General features: G+C 39.1%; 1 protein-coding gene across 3 annotated transcripts in view; it reads right to left on the minus strand.

Annotated features, from left to right (window-relative positions):
* ATP6V1C1 (ATPase H+ transporting V1 subunit C1) overlaps positions 1-21719 on the minus strand; it is a 51266-nt gene that overhangs the window by 21844 nt on the left and 7703 nt on the right. For 2 of the 3 annotated variants that reach the window (XM_047783484.1, XM_047783486.1), the window contains exons 2-4: positions 9786-9954; positions 7765-7832; positions 738-823 (exon numbers count right to left, since the gene is read on the minus strand). In XM_047783484.1, coding sequence (XP_047639440.1) covers positions 738-823; positions 7765-7832; positions 9786-9917 — 286 coding nt within the window. In that variant the 5' untranslated portion in view covers positions 9918-9954. Of the gene's footprint in view, positions 1-737; positions 824-7764; positions 7833-9785; positions 9955-12177; positions 12275-21719 lie in introns of all 3 variants that reach the window. The other variant, XM_047783485.1, reaches the window with a different exon arrangement.

Here is a 21719-nt window from a genome sequence, read left to right on the forward strand (position 1 = left end):
TCCTTAACCCAGTGAGAGAGGCCAGAGATCAAACCTGCATCCTCACAGACACTATGTTGAGTTCTCAACCTGCTGAGCCACAATGGGAACTCCATAATCAGCCTAATTTAAAATGAAGCAAATGCTCAAGTGATATTTCATAAGAAAACAGATTATTCAAGTACAAACAACAACAATGTGGTCAAAATCATCTTTATAAACCTAGTATTACACAGAGCAAACTCTATGTAAGTATTAGTTTCTAGCTACAGAGAGGTCACTAGTAGACTATTCTATAGGTACTAAAGAAATACTACATTCGAAGTTGAGGGGAGGACTCATTACTCTGCAATAAAATTTATAATTTCTATTCTAAGGCTTTAGTAATTAGACGCTATTAAATACAAAAAGCTAGAGAGGACAGCAAGTATTCAGCTAGAACAACGCGGAGACATGCAACTTGGAAACACACTTGTAAATGGGAGTTGACAAACAGATCCTAGAAAGAACTTAGGTACGACTCTATAATATTGCTTTTTGGAAGGACCCACATCACAAACTACATTATATATTATGTAGGATTGTCTTGTGAGAGGTTGTATTTCAGGGGACAATATGTAACTGGAGGTATCACCAAATTCAGTAATAATAAATCTATTCTAATGGCTTTCCATTGTATTTAATATCCTTATCTATAGGTCTTTTTTAAGGTGTTCACTTTATGGAAGTCAACATCAAATCAGGAACCATGAGCTTACCTCCATTGGCCAACAGATTCTCCTGAACTTTATCCCTACTATCCTCCAATACGTCAGCCATGTATTGAGCCACTTTTTTAACGACCCTTGGGAGAAAAATAAAATCAACAATCATTTTCAGGGAAACAACCTCAACTCCACACTATGCAACGAACCCATTACATGGAGACATGAACTGGATTCTATTTGTTCCATTACACTATCTATATGATATGGAACAAATGGATCCTAACTTCTAAAATCATGTTTGAAGGACAAAATGGACCAAGATTCTATTACACGTAAAACTCAACTGAATAACTGTAGTTTTAAGGAGACCACATCCAATATGTTTATTAAGTCTGGAAAGAAAGGAGTGGAAAGCTAGTGAGAATAAGCTGAAAAATTGGGCAACAGATCCCACTGCAAGGACCAGAACAAAAAAGGAAGCAGGAGCTGCACTCACCAGTTATGTGCTTCCCCTTAGGACAAGAGGCATCCAACAGGCAACAGAATACAAGCAAGTAATGATGAAGAACGCGGTCCTACATTATTTGTTCATTAACTATTTACTGAGTATCTATTATCTGAGAGGAACGATGCTAAAGAGGAGACTACAGTGCCAAAATACTGAGGCACTTGGATATCACCAATCCTTTCACTTTATAAATAAAGACACCCAGGAATAGAAAAAGTGACTTAGTCCCAGAAATCCCAAAACCAGTTCGTGGCAGAGCTGTGATCAGAACGTGGTATCCGGACTTTGGAGTCTGGTGTTCTTTCCCTCAATTCCTTGTCTGCCTCTAGGCTGTGGGTGGGATACAAAAGTATACAGGACGAAAATCTTTAGTTCCCACTGCTTAAAACTGAAATGGAGAGATACCAAAAAAAAGACAACTAAATACAAAGCAATCTGTGGTAAATGCCAGCTGAGATGACCAGATTACAAACAGAGAAGCATGGAAAAAAGGATTACTTTCAGCTGCGGTAAACAGATAGGAGCAGGGCAATGAAGGACAAGAATGGTCCTGAAGGGCTGACTAGATAGGAAGAAAGCATATTCTTGCTGCCTCAAGGCATCATATGAGTCAAGATCCGGAGAAGCAGAAAAATAAGGAATGATGAGGGGGTCCAGACTGCCTGGAGTGTCGTGCTGAAGAGAAAGGGAGGTCAATACTCCTGCAGCATAAACCAATAAGGGCCAGGAAAAAAAGTGACATGGGGGCAAAATGCGAATGACAGTCTATGCTGAATGACCTCAATTCTAAGAAAGTGGAATAAATTCAGAAAAAAAAATGATGCAAGCTATAAGTCTTCAACATGTTTAACTTGGGATTTATTGGGATTTATACACTTGGCTGTGTCTCCAAAATACACCCATTCCTTCAAAAACAAACCATTATTCCCATATAACTACACTAGCATTTTGTAAACAGAACCATTTGCTATGAACGTTCAAAAAATGTGCATGTCCACAACGTTGTAAATAAATGTGCATGTTTATCACAGAAATAGTTTAGTATAGAATTCTTTGGTATCAAATTTATTAACTTAAGATCCCATAACTCAGAACCTGACAATCTCCCTATGCATTTTTACAAGAGCATCTATGACACATGGTCACCTTTAAAAAATACATATATATATATCGGGCATTTCCCTCGTGGCTTAGCAGGTTAAGGATCCAGCATTGTCACTGCTGTGGCTCTGGTTACAGATGTAGTGTGAGTTCTATTCCTGGCCTGGGAACTTCCATATGCCACTGGCGCAAGAAAACAAAAAAAAATCTTCTCTACTGATTAGATTACTGACAAAGTATAAACTAATTTATTCCACATACCACAACGTTCAGACTTTACGAACTAGCATTTGGGAGCTTCTGTCATGGCTCAGTGGAGACCAATCTGGAATCTGACTAGTATCCATGAGGACACAGGTTTGATCTCCGGCCTTGCTCGGTGGGTTAAGGATCCAGCGCTGCCATGAGCTGCGGTGTAAGTCGCCAACGCGGCTCAGATCCGCGTTGCTGTGGCTGTGGTGTAGGCCAGCAGCTACAGCTCTGATTCGACCCTTAGCCTGGGAACCTCCATATGCCTCAGGTGCAGCCATAAAAGTCAAACAAACAAACAAACAAAAAAACTAGAGCATTTATGCCATTTAGCTAGCCTCTGTAAATTCTACAAAGGTCGAACAACCACATGGTTTTTAAATTTCACATATCTTGGTAAAGACTGCATAACAGCGTAGAAAAGAATGGCTAACAAACCACATAGGTAACTTACAGTTCTTCTGACCAAATGAAGTACATTTGTCTTAAATACTTTTCACACTACTTCCCTAAAAAAATGTGAGCAACCTTTAAACTATACTCAAGATATCCCACTGACAATATAAAGAAAGTTCTAGAAAGCTATCGAGGTGATGAATAAGGCATCCAAGTGAATGTTAATAATTATATCCTCAGGAACCTCCTTTCCCAATGTCTCTTTCCTTGTCATGACCTAACACTGTAATGAGGTAGGGGTGGCAATCACCTCAGGAGCGGCAACTACCAAGTTTCCTCCAACTCTTAACTAAAAACCTATAATTCTTACCATCAGTCAGTTTTTCAAGAACACCATCAATAATTATTTTCACATTTGCTCCATATGAATGGTGGAATTATTAACCCTAAAAACAATTTTGTGGAGTTCCCGTCGTGGCGCAGTGGTTAACGAATCCCACTAGGAACCATGAGCTTGCGGGTTCGGTCCCTGCCCTTGCTCAGTGGGTTAACGATCGGCGTTGCCCTGAGCTGTGGTGTAGGTTGCAGACGCGGCTCGGATCCCGTGTTGCTGTGGCTCTGGCGTAGGCCGGTGACTACAGCTCCTATTCGACCCCTAGCCTGGGAACCTCCATATGCCGTGGGAGCGGCCCAAGAAATGGCAAAAAGACCCCCCCCCCAAAAAAAAAAACAACAAAAAACAAAACAATTTTGTTACTTTTCCTTTCATCCTCTCTTTTCTATTTTTATTGTCTAGTGCCTGGCCTTAGTTGAGATTTTTGGTATCTCTGGCCTAATCTACTGTAAAACTGGCTCCCAACTGGCCTTTCTGCCTCATGGGTATATCTTTAGGTCTATTTATTTTCTTACCACATGATGTGGTGTTAAAGGGACTCTCTGCCACATCTCAGGCTCTATGAACAGAGCCACTGCATTACGGTGGTTCGATCAGTTCAGCAAAGTAAAACAGCATGAACAGGAAAACCCTTCTGTACAGATTTCAAGAGTAAGGTTCCCTCTATTCAAGCCCGTCTCCTTAAATCTTCAATCAGATGTACATTTCTAAGATTCCAAAGTCTGGGGTATTGTTTTTTTTAAACAAATTATACCTATTCACCTAGGCCCTCAGTATTTAAAATGCTCTGCATGTCAAGAGTCAAATGGATTATAGACTGATTCTGTCAGTTAATTAAAAGACAGTTATTAAGGGTTCCATACCCATCTTCAGCTAAAATACACAGTAACTGAATTTCTAGTGACTAAAGCTATACTCTAGGAAAGTCTTCTAAAAGAAATGAATTTTGAAAATCAAAGCATCACAAAATAACCTTCAAATAAATGGCATAATATCCCATGTTCATGGACCAAAGACTTTAATGTGTTAGGATGTTAATACTCCCTAAATTATCTACAGATTCAGCACAATCCGAACAGAAATTCCAGCTGATTTTTTGTAGAAAGTTGACACAGTGTTCCTAAAATTCATATGGAAATAAAAGAAACAGATTAGCCAAAACAATCCTGAAGAAGACAAAATAAGTTGGAGAACTCACACTTCCTGATTTCAAAACTTACTTCAAAGCTACAGTAATCAAGGCAATGTGGTGCTGGCATAAGGATGGGAACATGGAGTACAACTGAGGGTCCAGAAGTAAACCCTTACATTTATGTGCAATTGATTTTTGCAAGGGTATCAGGACAATTCAATGGAGAGAGAATAAATGGTATTAGGACAACTGGATATCCACATGTACATCTACTAACCCATACCATGTACAAAAATTAACTCAAAATGGATCAAAGGCCTAAATGTAAAAGCTAATACTATAAAACTCTTAGGAGAAAATTTAGACATAGAACCGTGTGTCCTTGGATTAGGCAATGGCTAATCAGATATAACATCAAAAACACAAGTAACAAAAAAAATGAATAAACTGGACATCAAAATTATATATTTTGTGAAGTCCCTATGCGGCGCAATGGGATCGGTGGCATCTGTGCAGCGCCAAGATGCAGGTCTTCTCCCCAGCCTGGCATCATGGGTTAAAGGATCCAGCATTGCTACAGCTGTGGCATGGGTTGCAACTGTAGCTTGGATCTGATCTGGGGCCCAGGGATTCCACATGCCGCAGAGTGGCAAAAAAGAAAAAAAAATATTAAGGATTTTGTGCTTCAAAGGACACTATATAGAAAGTAAAGACAACCCACAGAATGGGAGAAAATATTTGCAAGTCATATATGGCAAGGGAGTTATATCTGGAATACATAAAGGGAGTTTCCATCGTGGCACAGTGGGAAACGAATCCGACTAGGAACCATGAGGTTGTGGGTTCAATCCCTGGCTTTGCTCAGTGGGTTAAGGATCCAGTGCTGCTGTGAGCTACAGTGTAGGTTGCAGACACATCTTAGATTCCATGTTGCTGTGGCTGTGGTGTAGGCCAGTAGCTACAACTCCAATTAGACCCTTAGCCTAGGAACCTCCATAAGCTATGGGTGCGGCCCTGAAAAAACAAGCAAACAAACAAAAAATAGAATATATAAAGAACTCTTATAAGTCAATGATCGAAAAAAGTAAGCCAATTAAAAAATGGGCAAAGGATCCAAATAGGTATTTCTCCAAAGAGGAAACATGAATGGCCAACATGAAAAGATGCTTAACACATTATTAGCCATCAGGAAGATGCAAATCAAAAAACCAATGAAAGGGAGTTCCCGTTGTGGCTCAGTGATTAACGAATCCGACTAGGAACCATGAGGTTTCAGGTTTGATCCGTGGCCTCGCTCAGTAAGTTAAGGATCCGGCGTTGCTGTGGCTCTGGTGTAGGCCAGTGGCTACAGTTCCGACTAGACCCCCTAGCCTGGAAACCTCCATGTGCCACAGGAGTGGCCCTAGAAAAGGCAAAAGGACAAACAAAACAATAAAATATTCCTTAACATCCACTAAGATGGCTATAATAAAAAAGACGGATAGTAACGATGCTGTCAAGAACATGGAGAAGTTAGAAACAGCATACCGTTAGACTGTAAAATGGTGTCAGTCGATCTGGAAAGTCGTCTGGCAGTTCCTCAAAAATGTTAACATTTTTGTTACCATATGGAGTTCCCCCTGTGGCTCAGCGGAAACGAATCTGACTAGTATCCATGAGGATTCGGGTTCAATCCCTGGCCCCTCTCAGTGCGTTAAAGATCTGGCATTGCCGTGAGCTGTAGGTCATGGACTAGGCTTGGATCCTGCCTTGCACAGACCAGCAGCTGTAGCTCCAATTATTCCCCTAGTCTGGGACCCTCTATATGCAAGTGGGTGCAGCCCTAAAAAGCAAAAAAAAAAGTTACCATATGACCCAGCAATTCTACCCCAAGAGCAATGAAAACATATGAGCACACAAAAACTTCCACAGAAATATTCATAGCAGCGTTATTCACATCAGCCAAAAAGTTCAAAGAACCTTAATGTCCATCAACTGATGAATGGATTAATAAAATGGAGTATATCCACATTTGGTAATAAGAAGAAATTAAATGTTGACACACGCTATAACATGGATGAACCTTGAAAACATTACACCAAGGAAAAGAAGCCAGACACAAGATACCACATATTGTATGATTCCATTTATATGAAATGTCCGGAAAAATCAATCTTTAGTGTCAGAAAGCAGATTACTGGGCAGTGGGAGGGTAAGGAGTAAGTGCTAATGGACACAGGATGTTCACGGTAGCAGCTGGGAGATGAAAATGTACTGAAACTAACTGAGGTGATGGCTGCATAACTGTGAATATACTACAAATCTCTGAACTGTACACTTTAGGAGAACTGCATGGTACATACATTATATCTCAAAAATATTAAAAACACTACTGTATATTAAATAGATAATTAACAAGTACCCATTGTATAGCACCGGGAAATCAACTTAATGGTCTGTAATAACCTATATGGGAAAAAAAAATAGATCTATGTATACATATAACTGATTCACTTTGCTGTACACCTGAGACAAATACAACATTGCAAGTCAACTATATCCCAACAAAATTTAAAATATACACATATTAGGAGTTCCCATCATGGTGCAGCAGAAATGAATCCGACTAGGAACCATGAGGTTGCGAGTTCGATCCCTGGCCTCGCTCAGTGGGTTAAAGATCTGGCGTCGCCATGAGCTGTGGGGTAGGTCACAGATGAGGCTCAGATCTGGCATTGCTGTGGTTGTGGCGTAGACCAGCAGCTGCAGCTCCGATTAGACCCCTAGCCTGGGGGAACTTCCATATGACATAAGTGTGGCCCTAAAAAGCAAAGAATAAATAAATAAATAAATAAATAAACAAATAAACAAATAATATATATACATATATATAAATTAAAAAGTCACCATTTTCACACTTCAAATAGGTTTATTTTATTGTATATAAATTTTATCTTCATAAAGTTCATTTACAGAGAAAAAAGTCACTGTTTTCTTTTTTGTTTTGTTTTCTTAGGGCCACATCCATGGCATGTGGAAGTTCCCAGCCCAGAGGTCAAATCTGAGCTGTAGCTGCTGGCCTACACCACAGCCTCGGCAACACTGGATCCTTAACCCAACAAATGAGGCCAGGAATCAAACCTGCATCCTCATGCATACCAGTCAGGTTCTTACCCTGCAGAGCCACAACAGGTACTCTTCATTGTTTTCTAAAACAATTCCAATAAGCAGAGTATACATGTGACAATAAACCACATGTCCAGGTCACCTGATAATAGCGACTCTCATTTTCTCAAGTTTATGCATATAAATACATTACCCTTCTACAAATGCATCCAGTTTAGCCAGTTCATCCGACAAACCAACCAAGACATCCAATGTGCCAACCTAGAAGGGAAATATATCACTTTTATTATTTAAGTTTCATCCTTTTTTTTTTCCTAGGGCTGTACCTGTGGCTTAGGGAAGTTCCCAGGCTAGGGGTTAAATCGGAGCTGCTGCTGCGTGTCCGCACCACAGCCATGCCAGATCCAAGCTACATCTGTGACCTACACCGAAGGTTCCAGCAACGGTGGATCCTTAACCCACTAAGTAAGGCCAGGGAACAAACCTGTATCATCATGGATACTAGTCAGATTCTTAATCTGCTGAGCCATAACAGGAATGCCCTCATTTTAAAAAAAAAAAAAAAACCAAAAAACAAGATAACACATCTTGATTTGAAGGGCTCACAAATCTTAAATTTTCCATATTTTATTTTGTATTATGCAAGTGTGGTTAAAAATGTTTGCTAGATATTCAAAGCTATTTATATGTACAAGATAATCCTCTAATTCATGGGTACAACCACCATTTAGACGTGAAGATTCCACACTGGCAGACCTGTGCCTCTGCTTATAATGCCCAGTGGTGGTGGATCATCTGAAGTCACGGTTTACAACAGCAGCTCCTAAGGGGTCCCCGGATGTGCATCAGAGAGTGTGCAATTGAACGTGTATGCAAAATTGTGTATGGGAAAGCAAGTGTGGTTTGGAAGAAATGTCCAGTCTACATCAGCGTATCGAAGGAATCCACACCTCCCAAAATACTAAGAACCAGTAATTTTAAGTATTTCCTACATGAGTGCTTCGTCTGTCTCATTTGGTTAACCAGCAAAAGAGAAACATCATGATCTTTTCCATTCTTTATAAAAGTTCAGTCACGGGAGTTCCCACCGTGGCGCAGTGGTTAACGAATCCAACTAGGAACCATGAGGTTGCGGGTTCGATCCCTGCCCTTGCTCAGTGGGTTAAGCATCCGATTCAGCGTTGCCATAAGCTGTGATGTAGGTCGCAGACGCAGCTCGGATCCCGCGCTGCTGTGGCTCTGGCATAGACTGGCAGCTACAGCTCCAATTAGATCCCTAGCTTGGGAACCTCCATATGCCGAGGGAGCAGCCCAAGAAATGGCAAAAAGACAAAAAACAAAAAAAAACAAAACAACAACAAAAAAGTTCAGTCACCCAATTACTGGCAGCCTGCTTCACTTAAAGGCTACTAGGTTACTAATGTTTAATAAATGTTAAGTAGATAAACTAGGTTACATAACTAGGTCAGATTTGCCAAGTATAATTAAAGAGGTACAATAGTAAAACATTTACATCATCAGTGAGTATTAAATGAATTTAACAACAGAAAAATGAATTATGTTTTTGTTTTTTTGTTTTTTGTTTTTTCTTTTTCTTTGTAAGTCTGAACCTGCAGCATATGGAAGTTCCCAGGCTAGGGGTTGAATCAGAGATGCAGCTGCCAGCCTATGCCACAGCCACAGCAACGCAAGATCTGAGCTGAAGCTGCAACCTAATCCAACTTAATCTGCAAAACTAATCCACCACAGCTCATAGCAGCGCCAGATTCTTAATCCACTGAGCAAGGCCAGCGATCAAACCCACATCCTTATGGATACTACTCGGGTTTGTAAACTGCCAGGCCACAACAGGAACTTCCCATTATGATATTTAAGAATATACATCCCCAAGATTTTTCAATTCTAAAAATCGTATTTGGGGAAGTAACATATCAAGTATTTTTGTAAGATATCTCATTAAAATTTAAATTACAATTTAGAAAAGCACAGAAGTTTAGGAAAAACTACTTCAAAAAAAAAAAAAAATCTCGATTTCCTCATTATCTAAAACCTGAAGATTGGGAAGAACAAGGCAAGGTTTAAATTATGCCAATCCCTAGGGACCAAAGAATGTTCTTTGAAGAAACCTGGATATCTCATTTCTACCAAAAGGTAAGCAGAGAGAGAGACAATTGTCCTCCCTTCATGATGACCTATTTAGCACAGCAGTTTTACCTTTAAGTCAGGAATGTTGAACTTTGAAGTGAGAGCAAGATTATTGTTCTTTGTAGTTGCCGCATGCAATTTCTCCCATGTTTGCTGACAGGTTTTCTCCCCAGGAGCTGATATAAGCCAGAACTCAGTCATGTTGGTTACCAGGTATTTCTTCCAAAATCAAGAGTCTCTGAAATATAAAACAAAACAAACAAAAAATACATTATCATTTGTTTCTAAATTATTTCAGAGTGATAGGTATAACCCTGTTTTAAAATTAATCCAACACTGCCAAATAATCCCAAGCAAAGTCAAATTTACTTATGTGGAAGTAAATCCACATAAATGGTGATTTACTTACGATACAAGGAAAAAGAGATGATAAAACCTAATACATGAAGTACATAATTTTTTTTTAATTACAAAACAGGAGTTCCCATCGTGGCGCAGTGGTTAACGAATCCGACTAGGAACCATGAGGTTGCGGGTTCGGTCCCTGCCCTTGCTCAGTGGGTTAACGATCCGGCGTTGCCGTGAGCTGTGGTGTAGGTTGCAGACGAGGCTCGGATCCCGCGTTGCTGTGGCTCTGGCGTAGGCCGGTGGCTACAGCTCCGATTCAACCCCTAGCCTGGGAACCTCCATATGCCGCGGGAGCGGCCCAAGAAATAGCAACAACAACAACAACAACAAAAGACAAAAAAAAAAAAATTACAAAACATCCTAAAATGGGAAATTTGTCAAGAAGTGAGACTACCTAAAATACCAGCCACCACCAGTTTCATTTCACAAAAGACGCTGGAGAGTCACAAACTTCTAGGTTTATCTTAAATTTTTAAAACATAAAACCAAAACAAGGGGTTAAAAAAAATGCATAACTCTTAACTTTGAACAGGAATTGAATCTATGCATTTGACCAGTACCCACCAAATAAATTTGCCACATCTGGCTTTGAAAATCCTACAAGGTCAGCCAAATTGGTGGTTAATTTTAATCCATATCCAATCTAAGGGAATCTCCTCAATCCCTATTATACTTAGTGGCCATCAGAGGCTTATATGTCTTTTTTTTTGAAATGCTTACATATTTGCACACACACAAAAATCTTGGCAATCAGCTTTGTAAACCAGCCTTTATTAAAAATGTGACTGGGGGGGGTGCATAACACACTATCATATTTGAGTTAAGAGTCTGTGGATCTCCCTTTCCAGGGTTTCATCAAGACACACCCAACCCTTTTCTACAACCTTTCTTCCTCTCCCCTTTTCCCTCCCTCCTTCCCTCTCCCTCTCTCTCTCACACACACAGAGAAAAGTCCAAAGCCAAACCTATTCAGAATTTAAGGAGGTAAAGCACACAAACACAAAATAACTCATAATATCATAATTTCTACTTTAATATGCTTTCACTAAAACCATCATTAACTTTCTACTACCACTGCTTGTTTATTAACTTTTCCTGAAACTCGGAGTCTTATTTTGATAGAAGAAATCATCTTACAAAGTTATCTTGATAATAAAATCAGGTAATGAATGTGAAAGAACTTTGTAAATTTAAACTTCCTTTCAACTGTAAAGCATTATAGCTAATCACAAGGATTTGCATAATTTCAGAAGCCTACTGTTTTTCTTTTTAAGGCTGTACCCGAGGCATACGGAAGTCCCCAGATTAGAGGTCGAATTGTAGCTGTAGTGACTATGCCACAGCCACACCAGATCTGAGCCTCCTCTTCAACCTATACCACAGCTCATGACAATGCCAGATCCGTAACCCACTGAGCAAGGCTAGGGATCGAACCAGTGTCCCCATGAATACTAGCTGGGTTCAATACTGCTGAGCCACCACAGGAACTCCAGAAGCCTATTGTAATTAAAGTAATCCTACCTAGTCATTACACAATTTGAAAGCAAACTGAACATATGTGACATTCTATATACTTTTATAATTTTTTGTCAACTTCTGTTTTGAGAGCATCTACCATATATTAGGTACTGCTCACATATTTTACATATTATTATTTCAATTAATGTTCCCAACACCTCTATGAGATACATATCACCCTTCTCATTTCCAGATTTAAAAACATACTCAGGGAGGTTAAACTGGTTATATTTTAAATATGACAGCATTACTAAGGGACTATCTCAAGAACTGTACTCTAAGATGATTTTTCCCACATTACTGATGAAGTTGCACTAAGAGCCACACTCTCTCAAATGGCCAACAAACTAAATACAGGCTTGTTAGTGATGGCGAGCCCAGACCAAGCACGCAGCCTGGCCAGAAAACACTGCGGCTTAACTGGTCATCTAAGGATGGAAGTCATTCAGAGCACCAAAGACGGTTTTGATTTAAAAAGCTATTATATAAATATCATTCTCCCCATATTCTTTTCCAACCAGATATTTTCACTCACCTTATTTTTAGAATCACTCATGGTGATCCATACAGATGCAGTTCATCCATTTTAGTTGTTACATGGTATTATGAATAAACTAAAATTAGCCATTTTCCTATGGAAGGATAGTTACATTGTTTTACTTTTTTTTGCTATTTTAAACAATTCAACAGTGAAGAATTTTGTAGATGGCTTTGTTTTTGCGAAAGTTTTCTCCAAGACAGATACGAATAAAATAATGAAATGAAAAGTAAGATAATGTGGCAGACTGTCTTTAAAGGTGGAGGCCAGTGAGTCTTTCATGTGCTTATGCAATGTGACTCCTAAATCTACCTCCCCTCATCTTGAATCTAGGCTGGCCTTGTGAATGGCTTTGACCACCAAAATGTGTTCAAGCCATACCATCTGAGATCAGGGCCCAGGCCTCAAAAACCTTGCAACTTTCACTTCTATTTCTCAGATAGCTGCCTTCAAGCCACCATGGAAGGAAGCTAGTCTAGCCTACTGGAAGATACGTGGTCACACGGCAGGGAAACAAGAGTACTTGCAGCTGACAACCAGCACAAACTGCCAAACATGTGAGTGAGGCCACCTTGAAACTTCCAGGCCAGCCAATGTCCCAGCGGAAGGTAGACCCATCAAGAAGCCCAAGTGAAACAAGCAGAAGAACCATCGAGACAACCCACAGAATGAGGAGAAATAAGAAATCACTGTTCTAAAAAAAAAAAAAAAAAAAAGGAGTTCCCATTGTGGCGCAGTGGTTAACGAATCCGACTAGGAACCATGAGGTTGCGGGTTCGGTCCCTGCCCTTGCTCAGTGGGTTAACAATCCGGTGTTGCCGTGAGCTGTGGTGTAGGCTGCAGACATGGCTCGGATCCCGCGTTGCTGTGGCTCTGGCAGAGGCCGGTGGCTGCAGCTCTGATTAGACCCCTAGCCTGGGAACCTCCATATGCCACGGGAGCGGCCCAAAGAAATAGCAAAAAGACAAAAAAAAAAAAAAAGAAATCACTGTTCTAAGCCACTAAATTTTGGAGTGGCTTATTACATGAGATAAATGACAAAGACCACTGTCAACTCTACTGGGTATGGCCAAACTTTCCCCAAAGCAGCTTTCAACTTAAGTTCCCACGTAAATACTATACAGCATTTACAATTACATCTACAGTAACAGAAAAAGAAATACATAGTAGATAGGAGCTTGAGCTATGTATATGAGATTCTATTTCTTTAAAAAATTACCCAGACAAATATGGCAAAATGTTAATATATGTTATATCTGGGTAGTGGGTACATGGATGTCTGCTAATCTAAAATATTTGAACGTTTTCTGTACACTTCAAATACTTCAAAATTAAATATTTTAAAATTGTTAAAAGAATGTAACCGATTTATGATAAATTAAAATAGGACAATTCATTAGCAAATTTACCAAAAACACAACTTTAATGAACTTTCAAATGGAATATCCAGAGAATTAGAGGAGTCTAGTTACCAGTTAATCCTCCAAGGACAACTTTTATGGGTTACCCCCAAAAATCTATATTCTCATATTGAATACAAATCGTTTTGAGGTTTGTTTGCTTTTTTTAAGAAGCATTTTAAGATCAGCACATCCAACAATTCTAATTGTATTACATTGCAAAGTGAAGAGCTTGGACTATACCTGTACTAACTCCACAATCTATCTCAGTAACTTCCTTCTTAAATTAAATTTCTATGATCCATCAATCCCACTCCTGGGCATATATCCAGATAAAACTATAATTCAAAAAGATACTGGCACTGCTACATTCATTGCAGCACTATTTACAACATCCAGAACATGGAAACCACCTAAATGTCCATCAACAGATGAACAGATTAAGAAGATGTAGTACATATACACAATGGAATACTATTCAGCCATAAAAATGAACGAAATAATGCCATTTGCAACAACATGGATGGAACTAGAGATTCTCATACTCTAAGTGAATTAAGTCAGAAGGAGAAAGACAAACACCACATGATTTCACTTATATGTGGAATCTAAAATACAGCACAAATGAACCTATCTACAGAAAGAAACAAACTCATCGACATGAAGAACAGACTTTGTGGTTGCCAAGGGAGAGGGAGTGGAATGGACTGGGAGTTTGGGGTAAGTAGATGCAAACTATTGCATCTGGAGTGAATAAGCAATGAGGTCCTGCTGTATAGCCCAGGCAACTATATCTAATAACTTGTGATGGAACACGATGGAAGATAATATAAGAAAAAGAGTGTATATGAGTGTGGAACTGTGTCACTTTGCTGCACAGCAGAAACTGACACAACTCCATAAATCAACTATAATAAAACAAAACAAAAAATAAATAAATTCCTGAAGAAATGTTATGGGTCTATCTCCTGCTTTCCTGTCATCCTATATTCCTCCTCTCTGCCTTTGTCTATCTCTGATCCCTTCCACCCAATATTCTTCCCACTTACCAAATCTAGCTTTTTTTAGCCTACACACCAATCCCAGGACTACCTTGAATTTTAAAAGTTTCAGTTATAACTGATTAGAGAATTCAACATCTTTACACCTCTTCCAATAATCCAGATCTTTTAAGTGATGATGGTTTTTGGAAAATTGAGGTTTTATTGTAATTATACGAGGGGTTCTGTTAAAGTATATTTGATGATAGTTTTACACATCCTCTCCCCCAAAATGGCAGGTGATCAAATCAACTGTCAAGATCTTCCTTATAATACTGTTCGATTATCTAAACTTCAGCTTCTTCAAAGATTGTAATAATATGAGCTATTACAGTAGATGTCACTATCATACCACTTAATGTTCTAGAAAATCTTTTTCAAGCAACAGGTTTCCAAAGAATTTCAAGAAATAAGCAAGAGGACTACATTTTCTCATTTATAAATACCTGCCCTACTCTACTCTACTGAGCTTTTTATCAGGATCAAATGAAATAATGTCATCATAATTCTAATAGAGTCAGAAATGTCCAGGAAAATTAGAGCAAGTTGTCTAGTTTCATCTTTTGTCTTAGAGCCCTCTCAGGAGCCCAGCTGTTTGCAGATGGGGAAGTTGAGGTATCTTCTACACTTGGTACTGCGTTACACATTTCTCATAGGCTGTCTTACTTAATTCTCACAACATTCCTATGGCTAGGTAGTAACACTCAAGAGGTGTACCAAGTGACCCCACTGGCAGATGGAATTCAAATCTTGTCATCTGACTGTAAGGCCATATTCTTTCTACTGTGTCACACTAGGAGAAGAAACTGTTCTGTACCCAAGCCCAGCTGAGCTCTCCTATTTGGAGAGAGAGATCCACGCATAACCATAAACCCTTTTATCTTATGTTTCATTCCAGGCTCAGAACACTGCAAATTCTGCTGGATAAGAGACTTAAGCTTCCTTTCCCCCTTTTTTTTTGTCATCTAGGATCATCACAATTTCTAAAACAGCACTACCCAGCATCTGAACCTATCCTACCTCCTAGAAGGAACAATGATTCCTCCAAATAAAAAAGCAAAAATTCTTTTAAGTAGACATTCATTAGCGGTAACAGAGATTGCAAACTCTGGAGTCTCAGAAGAGTTAAAAGCCTGACTCTACCTCCTCACTCATTTCCTCATCTGTAAAATGGAATACTACACCTCTCACAGAGCTGTGGGAAGCAATTAATAAAATGATGTACTAGATCTTCCCTTCACATTTGGCCTCCCTTCGAGCATTAACTGCTGCCCCAACCCATCCTGCCTCCAAAGGCTGTTCCCAGTGTCCCAGGTGGGAAATAGCTTGTTTACCTAACACCTTATAAATACCACTATTATGCACTTACCACTCTATTCTGCCTTATTTTTTCATAACATCTTCTTCTCCTCTCCACCTGACTGGGAAATCCTGAAGGGCCAGAATCATATCTTCTCTTCTGACACTGTAAAAACCTAGCATATACAACTCCTGCCAATAGCTGGGACTGATAAGTTTATTTTATGAATAAATGAAATATAACAATGACTCTGAACCAATCAAAAAGTCTGATTAGAGAAAAAAAAAGGGCCAAAAAAAATCCTTAAATCACATTTTTTAAGTTTTTTTTTTTTTAATTTAGAGTCTTTCAGAAAACAAATCCTAATTTTAGGATCCACTTTACATGGATTAACTCACTCAGTACTTTAAAATAACCCTATCGGATGGATAGAACTTACAAATGAAGAAACCAAAGCACAGAAAATGCTTCATATATTATATGTGTATGTACCATGTCATTTATCACATGAATACAAGCATGTATTATACACCAAGGGTGAATGTATTATATACTCTCATAGCACCTTCTTTTCCGTATTTCACTGGGGGACACTTTTTATTGATATCTTTCTACCAAATAAACTGCACATCAGGGTAAGTGGAAACCATGACAGCTTTTGCTCACAGTTGTACTCTGGCAGAGAGGCTGATATGTAGAACCTCAGAAAGCATTTAATATTCTTCAATGAATAAATAACTAAATAACTGTGAAGATTAAATAAGATAATAAAGTTCCTGGCTTCCTTCACTTTCTCTAATTTTTTTTTTTGCTTTTTAGGGCTGCACCTGCGGCATCTGGAGGTTCCCAGGCTAGGGGCTGAATTGGAGCTACAGTTGCCGGCCTACACCACAGCTGCAGCAATGCCAGATCCAAGCCGCATCTGCGACCTACACCACAGCTCACAACCCTGGATCTTTAACCCACAGAGCAAGGCCAGGTATCAAACCCACAACCTCATGGTTCCTAGTCAGATTCATTTCCTCTGTGCCAGAATGGGAACTCCGTACTTCCTCTAAATTTTTTTAAAAAATCACTTTTATTGAAATATAATTCATATATAATAAAATGCACCTATTACAGCAGTACAGTTTGATGAGTTTTGGAAGCTCATCAAACATATACACCTGTGGGACTACCACCAAAACCAAGATTAAGTCTTTCCAAAGGCTTCCCTCATACCCAGGCCCGCGCACTGCCAGGCCCCGGCAAATGGTGATCTGCTTTCAGTCACACGATAGATTCATTTGGCCTGACCTAGAATTTCATTGTAAATGCAAGTGTGCACTGCATACTCTTTTGTATCTGGCTTCTTTTTCTCAGCATGTCTTTGATATTTGTCCATGTTGTGCGTATCAGCAACAGCTCACTCTGTTTTATTGCTTAATGTTCCAGGACACAGATGGACTATGGTTTGCTCATCCATTCGCCTGTTTACAGCTATCTGAACTGTTACCAATTTGAGGCCATTAACAACAAAGGTACTATGAACATTCCCCTACAAGACTGTTTTGACAATATTCATTTCTCTTGGATAAGCACCTAAGAGTGGAATTGCTGAGTCAAATGATTAGCACGTATTTAACTTTATAAGACGCTGCTGAACTATTTTCCAGAGTAGATATAACATTTCATATTCTCATTAGCAAGACAGACAAGTTCTGGTTGTTTCACATGCCCACCACTTAGTGTTCTTAGCCCTTTTATTCTAGGCATTCTAGTGGGGTAGCTCACATTTCCATGATAACTGCAAAGTTCAGAATCCTTTCAGGTTTTCATCAGCCATTTGTATATCTTCTTTTGTGAAGTTTCTATTCAAATCTTTCGTGAAATTTCTATTCAAATTTTGTGCTCAATTAAAAAAAACTGCACCGACATTACTAAGTTGTAGGAACTTTATGAATTATCTTAATACAATTTCTTTGAGATGTGTGAATTTTTTTACATCTTTTCTGTCTTGCCTCTTCTTTTTCTTTCTTTTTCTTGTCTTTTTATGGCTGTACCGGAGGCATACAGAAGTTCCCAGGCTAGGGGTCAAATCCGAGCTACAGCTGCCGGCCTACACCACAGTCACAGCAACTCAGGATCAACCCACAGCTCTTGGCAACGCCGAATACTTTACCCACTGAGAGAAGCCTGGGATCGAACCCCTGTCCTCAGGATCCTAGTCGGTTCTTTACCGATGAGCCACGAGAGGAACTACCTGTCTTGCCTTTTCTTAATGATGCAATTGAGAGGTTTTTAATTCTAATATCTAATATACCAATTTTTTCGTTTCTAATACATGACTTCTGAGACTTAAGAAAAATTTGCCTCCCCAGGGTCACAAGGATTTACCCTGCTTGGAATTCAGAGAGATTCTTGAATCTGTGTTTATAGTTTTCAACAAATTTGGAAAAAAGTCATCCATTATTTTCTTAGAATTTATTTCCCGCTTCTCTTTCCCTTTTTTCAGGACAAAAATGGCATATATGTTAAACCAACTAACACTGTCCCACAGGTCACTGAGCTTCCATTTGTTTCAAATGTTTTTGTCCACGTGCTTCATTTTGGATATTTCCTTGCTACATTTCTAATTGGCTCACCTTTTCTTTAATCTGATATTTGTCTCATGAAGTTTTCACTTTAGACATATTTTTAAGCTTTTTAAGTTCCATTTTGAAAAGTTCTCTTTCCTCTTATGTACATATACATATATACACACACACACACACACATATACATAGTTCACAATATTAAACCCCTGATCACTGGATTTTATTGTCATCCTTTTAAGAAAGTTGTGCTTTGTTCTAACAGTTAAGTTCCTTGAGCTTTAACATGTTTGTTTTTATACTTTGTTAGGCTAGGTCTTAAGTTTTACCCTAGGGCAATTTAATTTAGCCCTACTACTGAAATCTAGCCTTCTGGAGATGCCTCAGAATGCCCCAGGGGTTCAATAAGGTATTCAGTCTTCCTGCAAATCCTAGCCAGATAAGCCTTCCCCAACTCCAGTCTCCCCAACTCGGCAAGATCAACATGCTCTGCTTTCTTCCTAAACCATGACCCATGACTCCAGACAGAAAGCCAGAGGGATTAGAGAGCTCACTTCATTTGTTTCCTGTCTCTCAGTTCCTGTACTACCTCTGTTGTCCAATAACTGGAAGCAGTTTTTTTCACATAATTTATCCAATTTTCCAGTCGTTTACTATGAGAAAGCAAGTTATTCCACTGAAGTCTCCTCTAGTTTTGTTGTATGTATCATTCCTGAGTTTTTGACTTTACTATCTAATTGCTTTCTTTCTTCCTTCCCTCCCTTCCTTCATTCCTTTATTCCTGCAGCATATGGAAGTTCCCAGGCTCAAAGTCAAACTGGACCTGAAGCTGCTGGCCTACACCACAGCCACAGCAACGCCACATCCGAGCCGTGTCTGCCACCCACACCACAGCTCATATCAATGCTGGCTCTTTAACCTACTGAGCAGGGCCAGGGATTGAACCTACATCCTCATGGATACCAGTCAGGTTCGTAACCTGCTAAGCCACAACAGCAACTCCCACTGTTTCTTTCTATGTAGGGTTTCAGCCATAACCTCCCAGCCTCTTAGGCCTGTATTTTAACATTTAATAGAAAACAAGGAACAACAATGAACAGGAGAAATATGAGTCTAGGTGGAAAGACTACAGTAATACTATGTGTGTTAAGTGTGTAGAATTGCTCTAGCAATTGGGGGAAATGTTCATTTTCATTTTTTAAAAAAAGGACAGATGTAGCTTGAATGTCCTACACATTCATTTAAGCATCATTAGCATGATAGCATGCTATCATGATTGATAAAATATAAGTTAATTTAAAAGCATTAATAAAGATATAACTTGCCATCATTAGTATTTCCTCAATCTAAAATAATTACATATCATATGAGAAAACAAAAAACTTGTTAACTTTTTTAAAAAGGGGCAATTTTGGAGTTCCCATTGTGGCACAGCGGAGGTGAATCCGACTAATATCCATGAGGATATGGGTTCCATTCTTGGCCTCACTCAATGGGTTAAGGATCTAGCAGTGCTGTGAGCTGTGGCGTAGGTCACAGACGTGGCTTGGATCCCCAGGGGCTGTGGCTGTGGCATAGGCCGGCAGCTGTAGCTCTGATTATTCCCCTAGCCTAGGAACCTCCGTATGCCATGGATTTGGCCCTTAAAAAAAAAGAAAAGAAAAAAACAAATAAAAAGGGACAATTTCTAAAAGGCAGTATGTCGATATTTATCAAAGCCATAAAAATGTGTATACCCTTTGACCTAGCTCTTCCAGCTTTAAGAAAGGAGAATATGTAAGAGTTCCTGTTCTGGCTCAGTGGTTAACGAACCCGACTAGGAACCACGAGGTTGCAGGTTCGATCCCTGGCCTCGCTCAGTGGGTTAAGGATCCGGTGTTGCCATGAGCTGTGGTGTAGGTTGCAGACGCGGCTTGGACCCCGAATTGTTGTGGCCCTGGTGTAGGTCGGAGGCTACAGCTCCAATTAGACCCCTAGCCTGGGAGCCTCCATATGCCGTGGGTGCAGTCCAAGAAAATGGCAAAAAGAAGAATAGGTATAGGCATAAACATTAAATTATTTTAAAAACTACTAAAGATTACCTCTTGGGAGTGGATTATGTTTGTTTTCATTCTTTCTGTAAATTTCCATTTCCTAAATTTTTAATAATGAATTACTATATGTAAATGCCAAAAAAAAAATCCACACACTTTATATATATTTAAAAAAAAAAAAAAAGTGAAGCAGTATCCTCACACTTGAAACACCAAAAAGTTTAGAGACCTTTACATGGCATGGTAACAAAAAACCCTGGATATAATTTCAAAAGATAAAAGCAAAGCCCGTTAGTAGTAGCTATGTCTGAAGCATGGGATCAAGGTTGATAAACAGCCTTTTTTATCTCACTGAGAATTATAGCCAGAGAGAACCTGAATGCCAACTCCAGAAAGGCAGTGGAACAGCCAGAGCACTACACTGAGAATATGAAGATTTGAATTCTAATGCCAGTTCTTCATATCACTGTCTGCATAAGTTTCTTCATTTGTAAAATGAAAGGACTGGATTACTGTATCCAGGATCCTTTTTTGCTCCTATATTCCAGGAATCTATCCTGGATAAGACACAGGACTCATTTTTCCTATTTTCTTGTTAAGTCCCTCAAGTAAGTCAGATGATTAGTCAGGTTTCAGAACCACTGCAGTAAAACACATTTCCATAACTATACAGTGAGCTATACAGTAAATGTCACGAGAAATGATAAATATTCCTTAACAGGATGGCTAAACGTCATATCATCATTTTCAAGAATCACCCAATATTGTTAGTTTTATAATACAGAAATGATTTTTGTCCCATGGAGTTCAGAAACCTTAAATATATCAAGTAGAGAACAAAACAAAATCTGGCACCTTACAAACTTAGAAAGTGAAAGGCAATATAATACATAAAATCAAGTAAAGAACAACCCAAAATCTGGATAAATTATTGCTTTGCTTAAGAAATGCACAATTTTATTTCATTTATGAAGGACAGAATATAAAGGCTCTTAAATGCCCTACATACAAACAGGTAGTTTTGTGACCACGGTGTAGAATCCTGATTCATTCCCAAAACTTGCTGAAAATTTTTTCCAGCTCTAAAAAAACTGCTTCAGGTGAGGGTGGGCTGAGTAATCACAAAAATGTCAATGCCTGGTCTGCTTCTTTCTTGGGAATGAAATTCAAATCTCCCATTTTTCATTATCATT

This window comes from Phacochoerus africanus, chromosome 6, assembly GCF_016906955.1.
Source record: "Phacochoerus africanus isolate WHEZ1 chromosome 6, ROS_Pafr_v1, whole genome shotgun sequence".
NCBI lineage: Eukaryota > Metazoa > Chordata > Mammalia > Artiodactyla > Suidae > Phacochoerus > Phacochoerus africanus.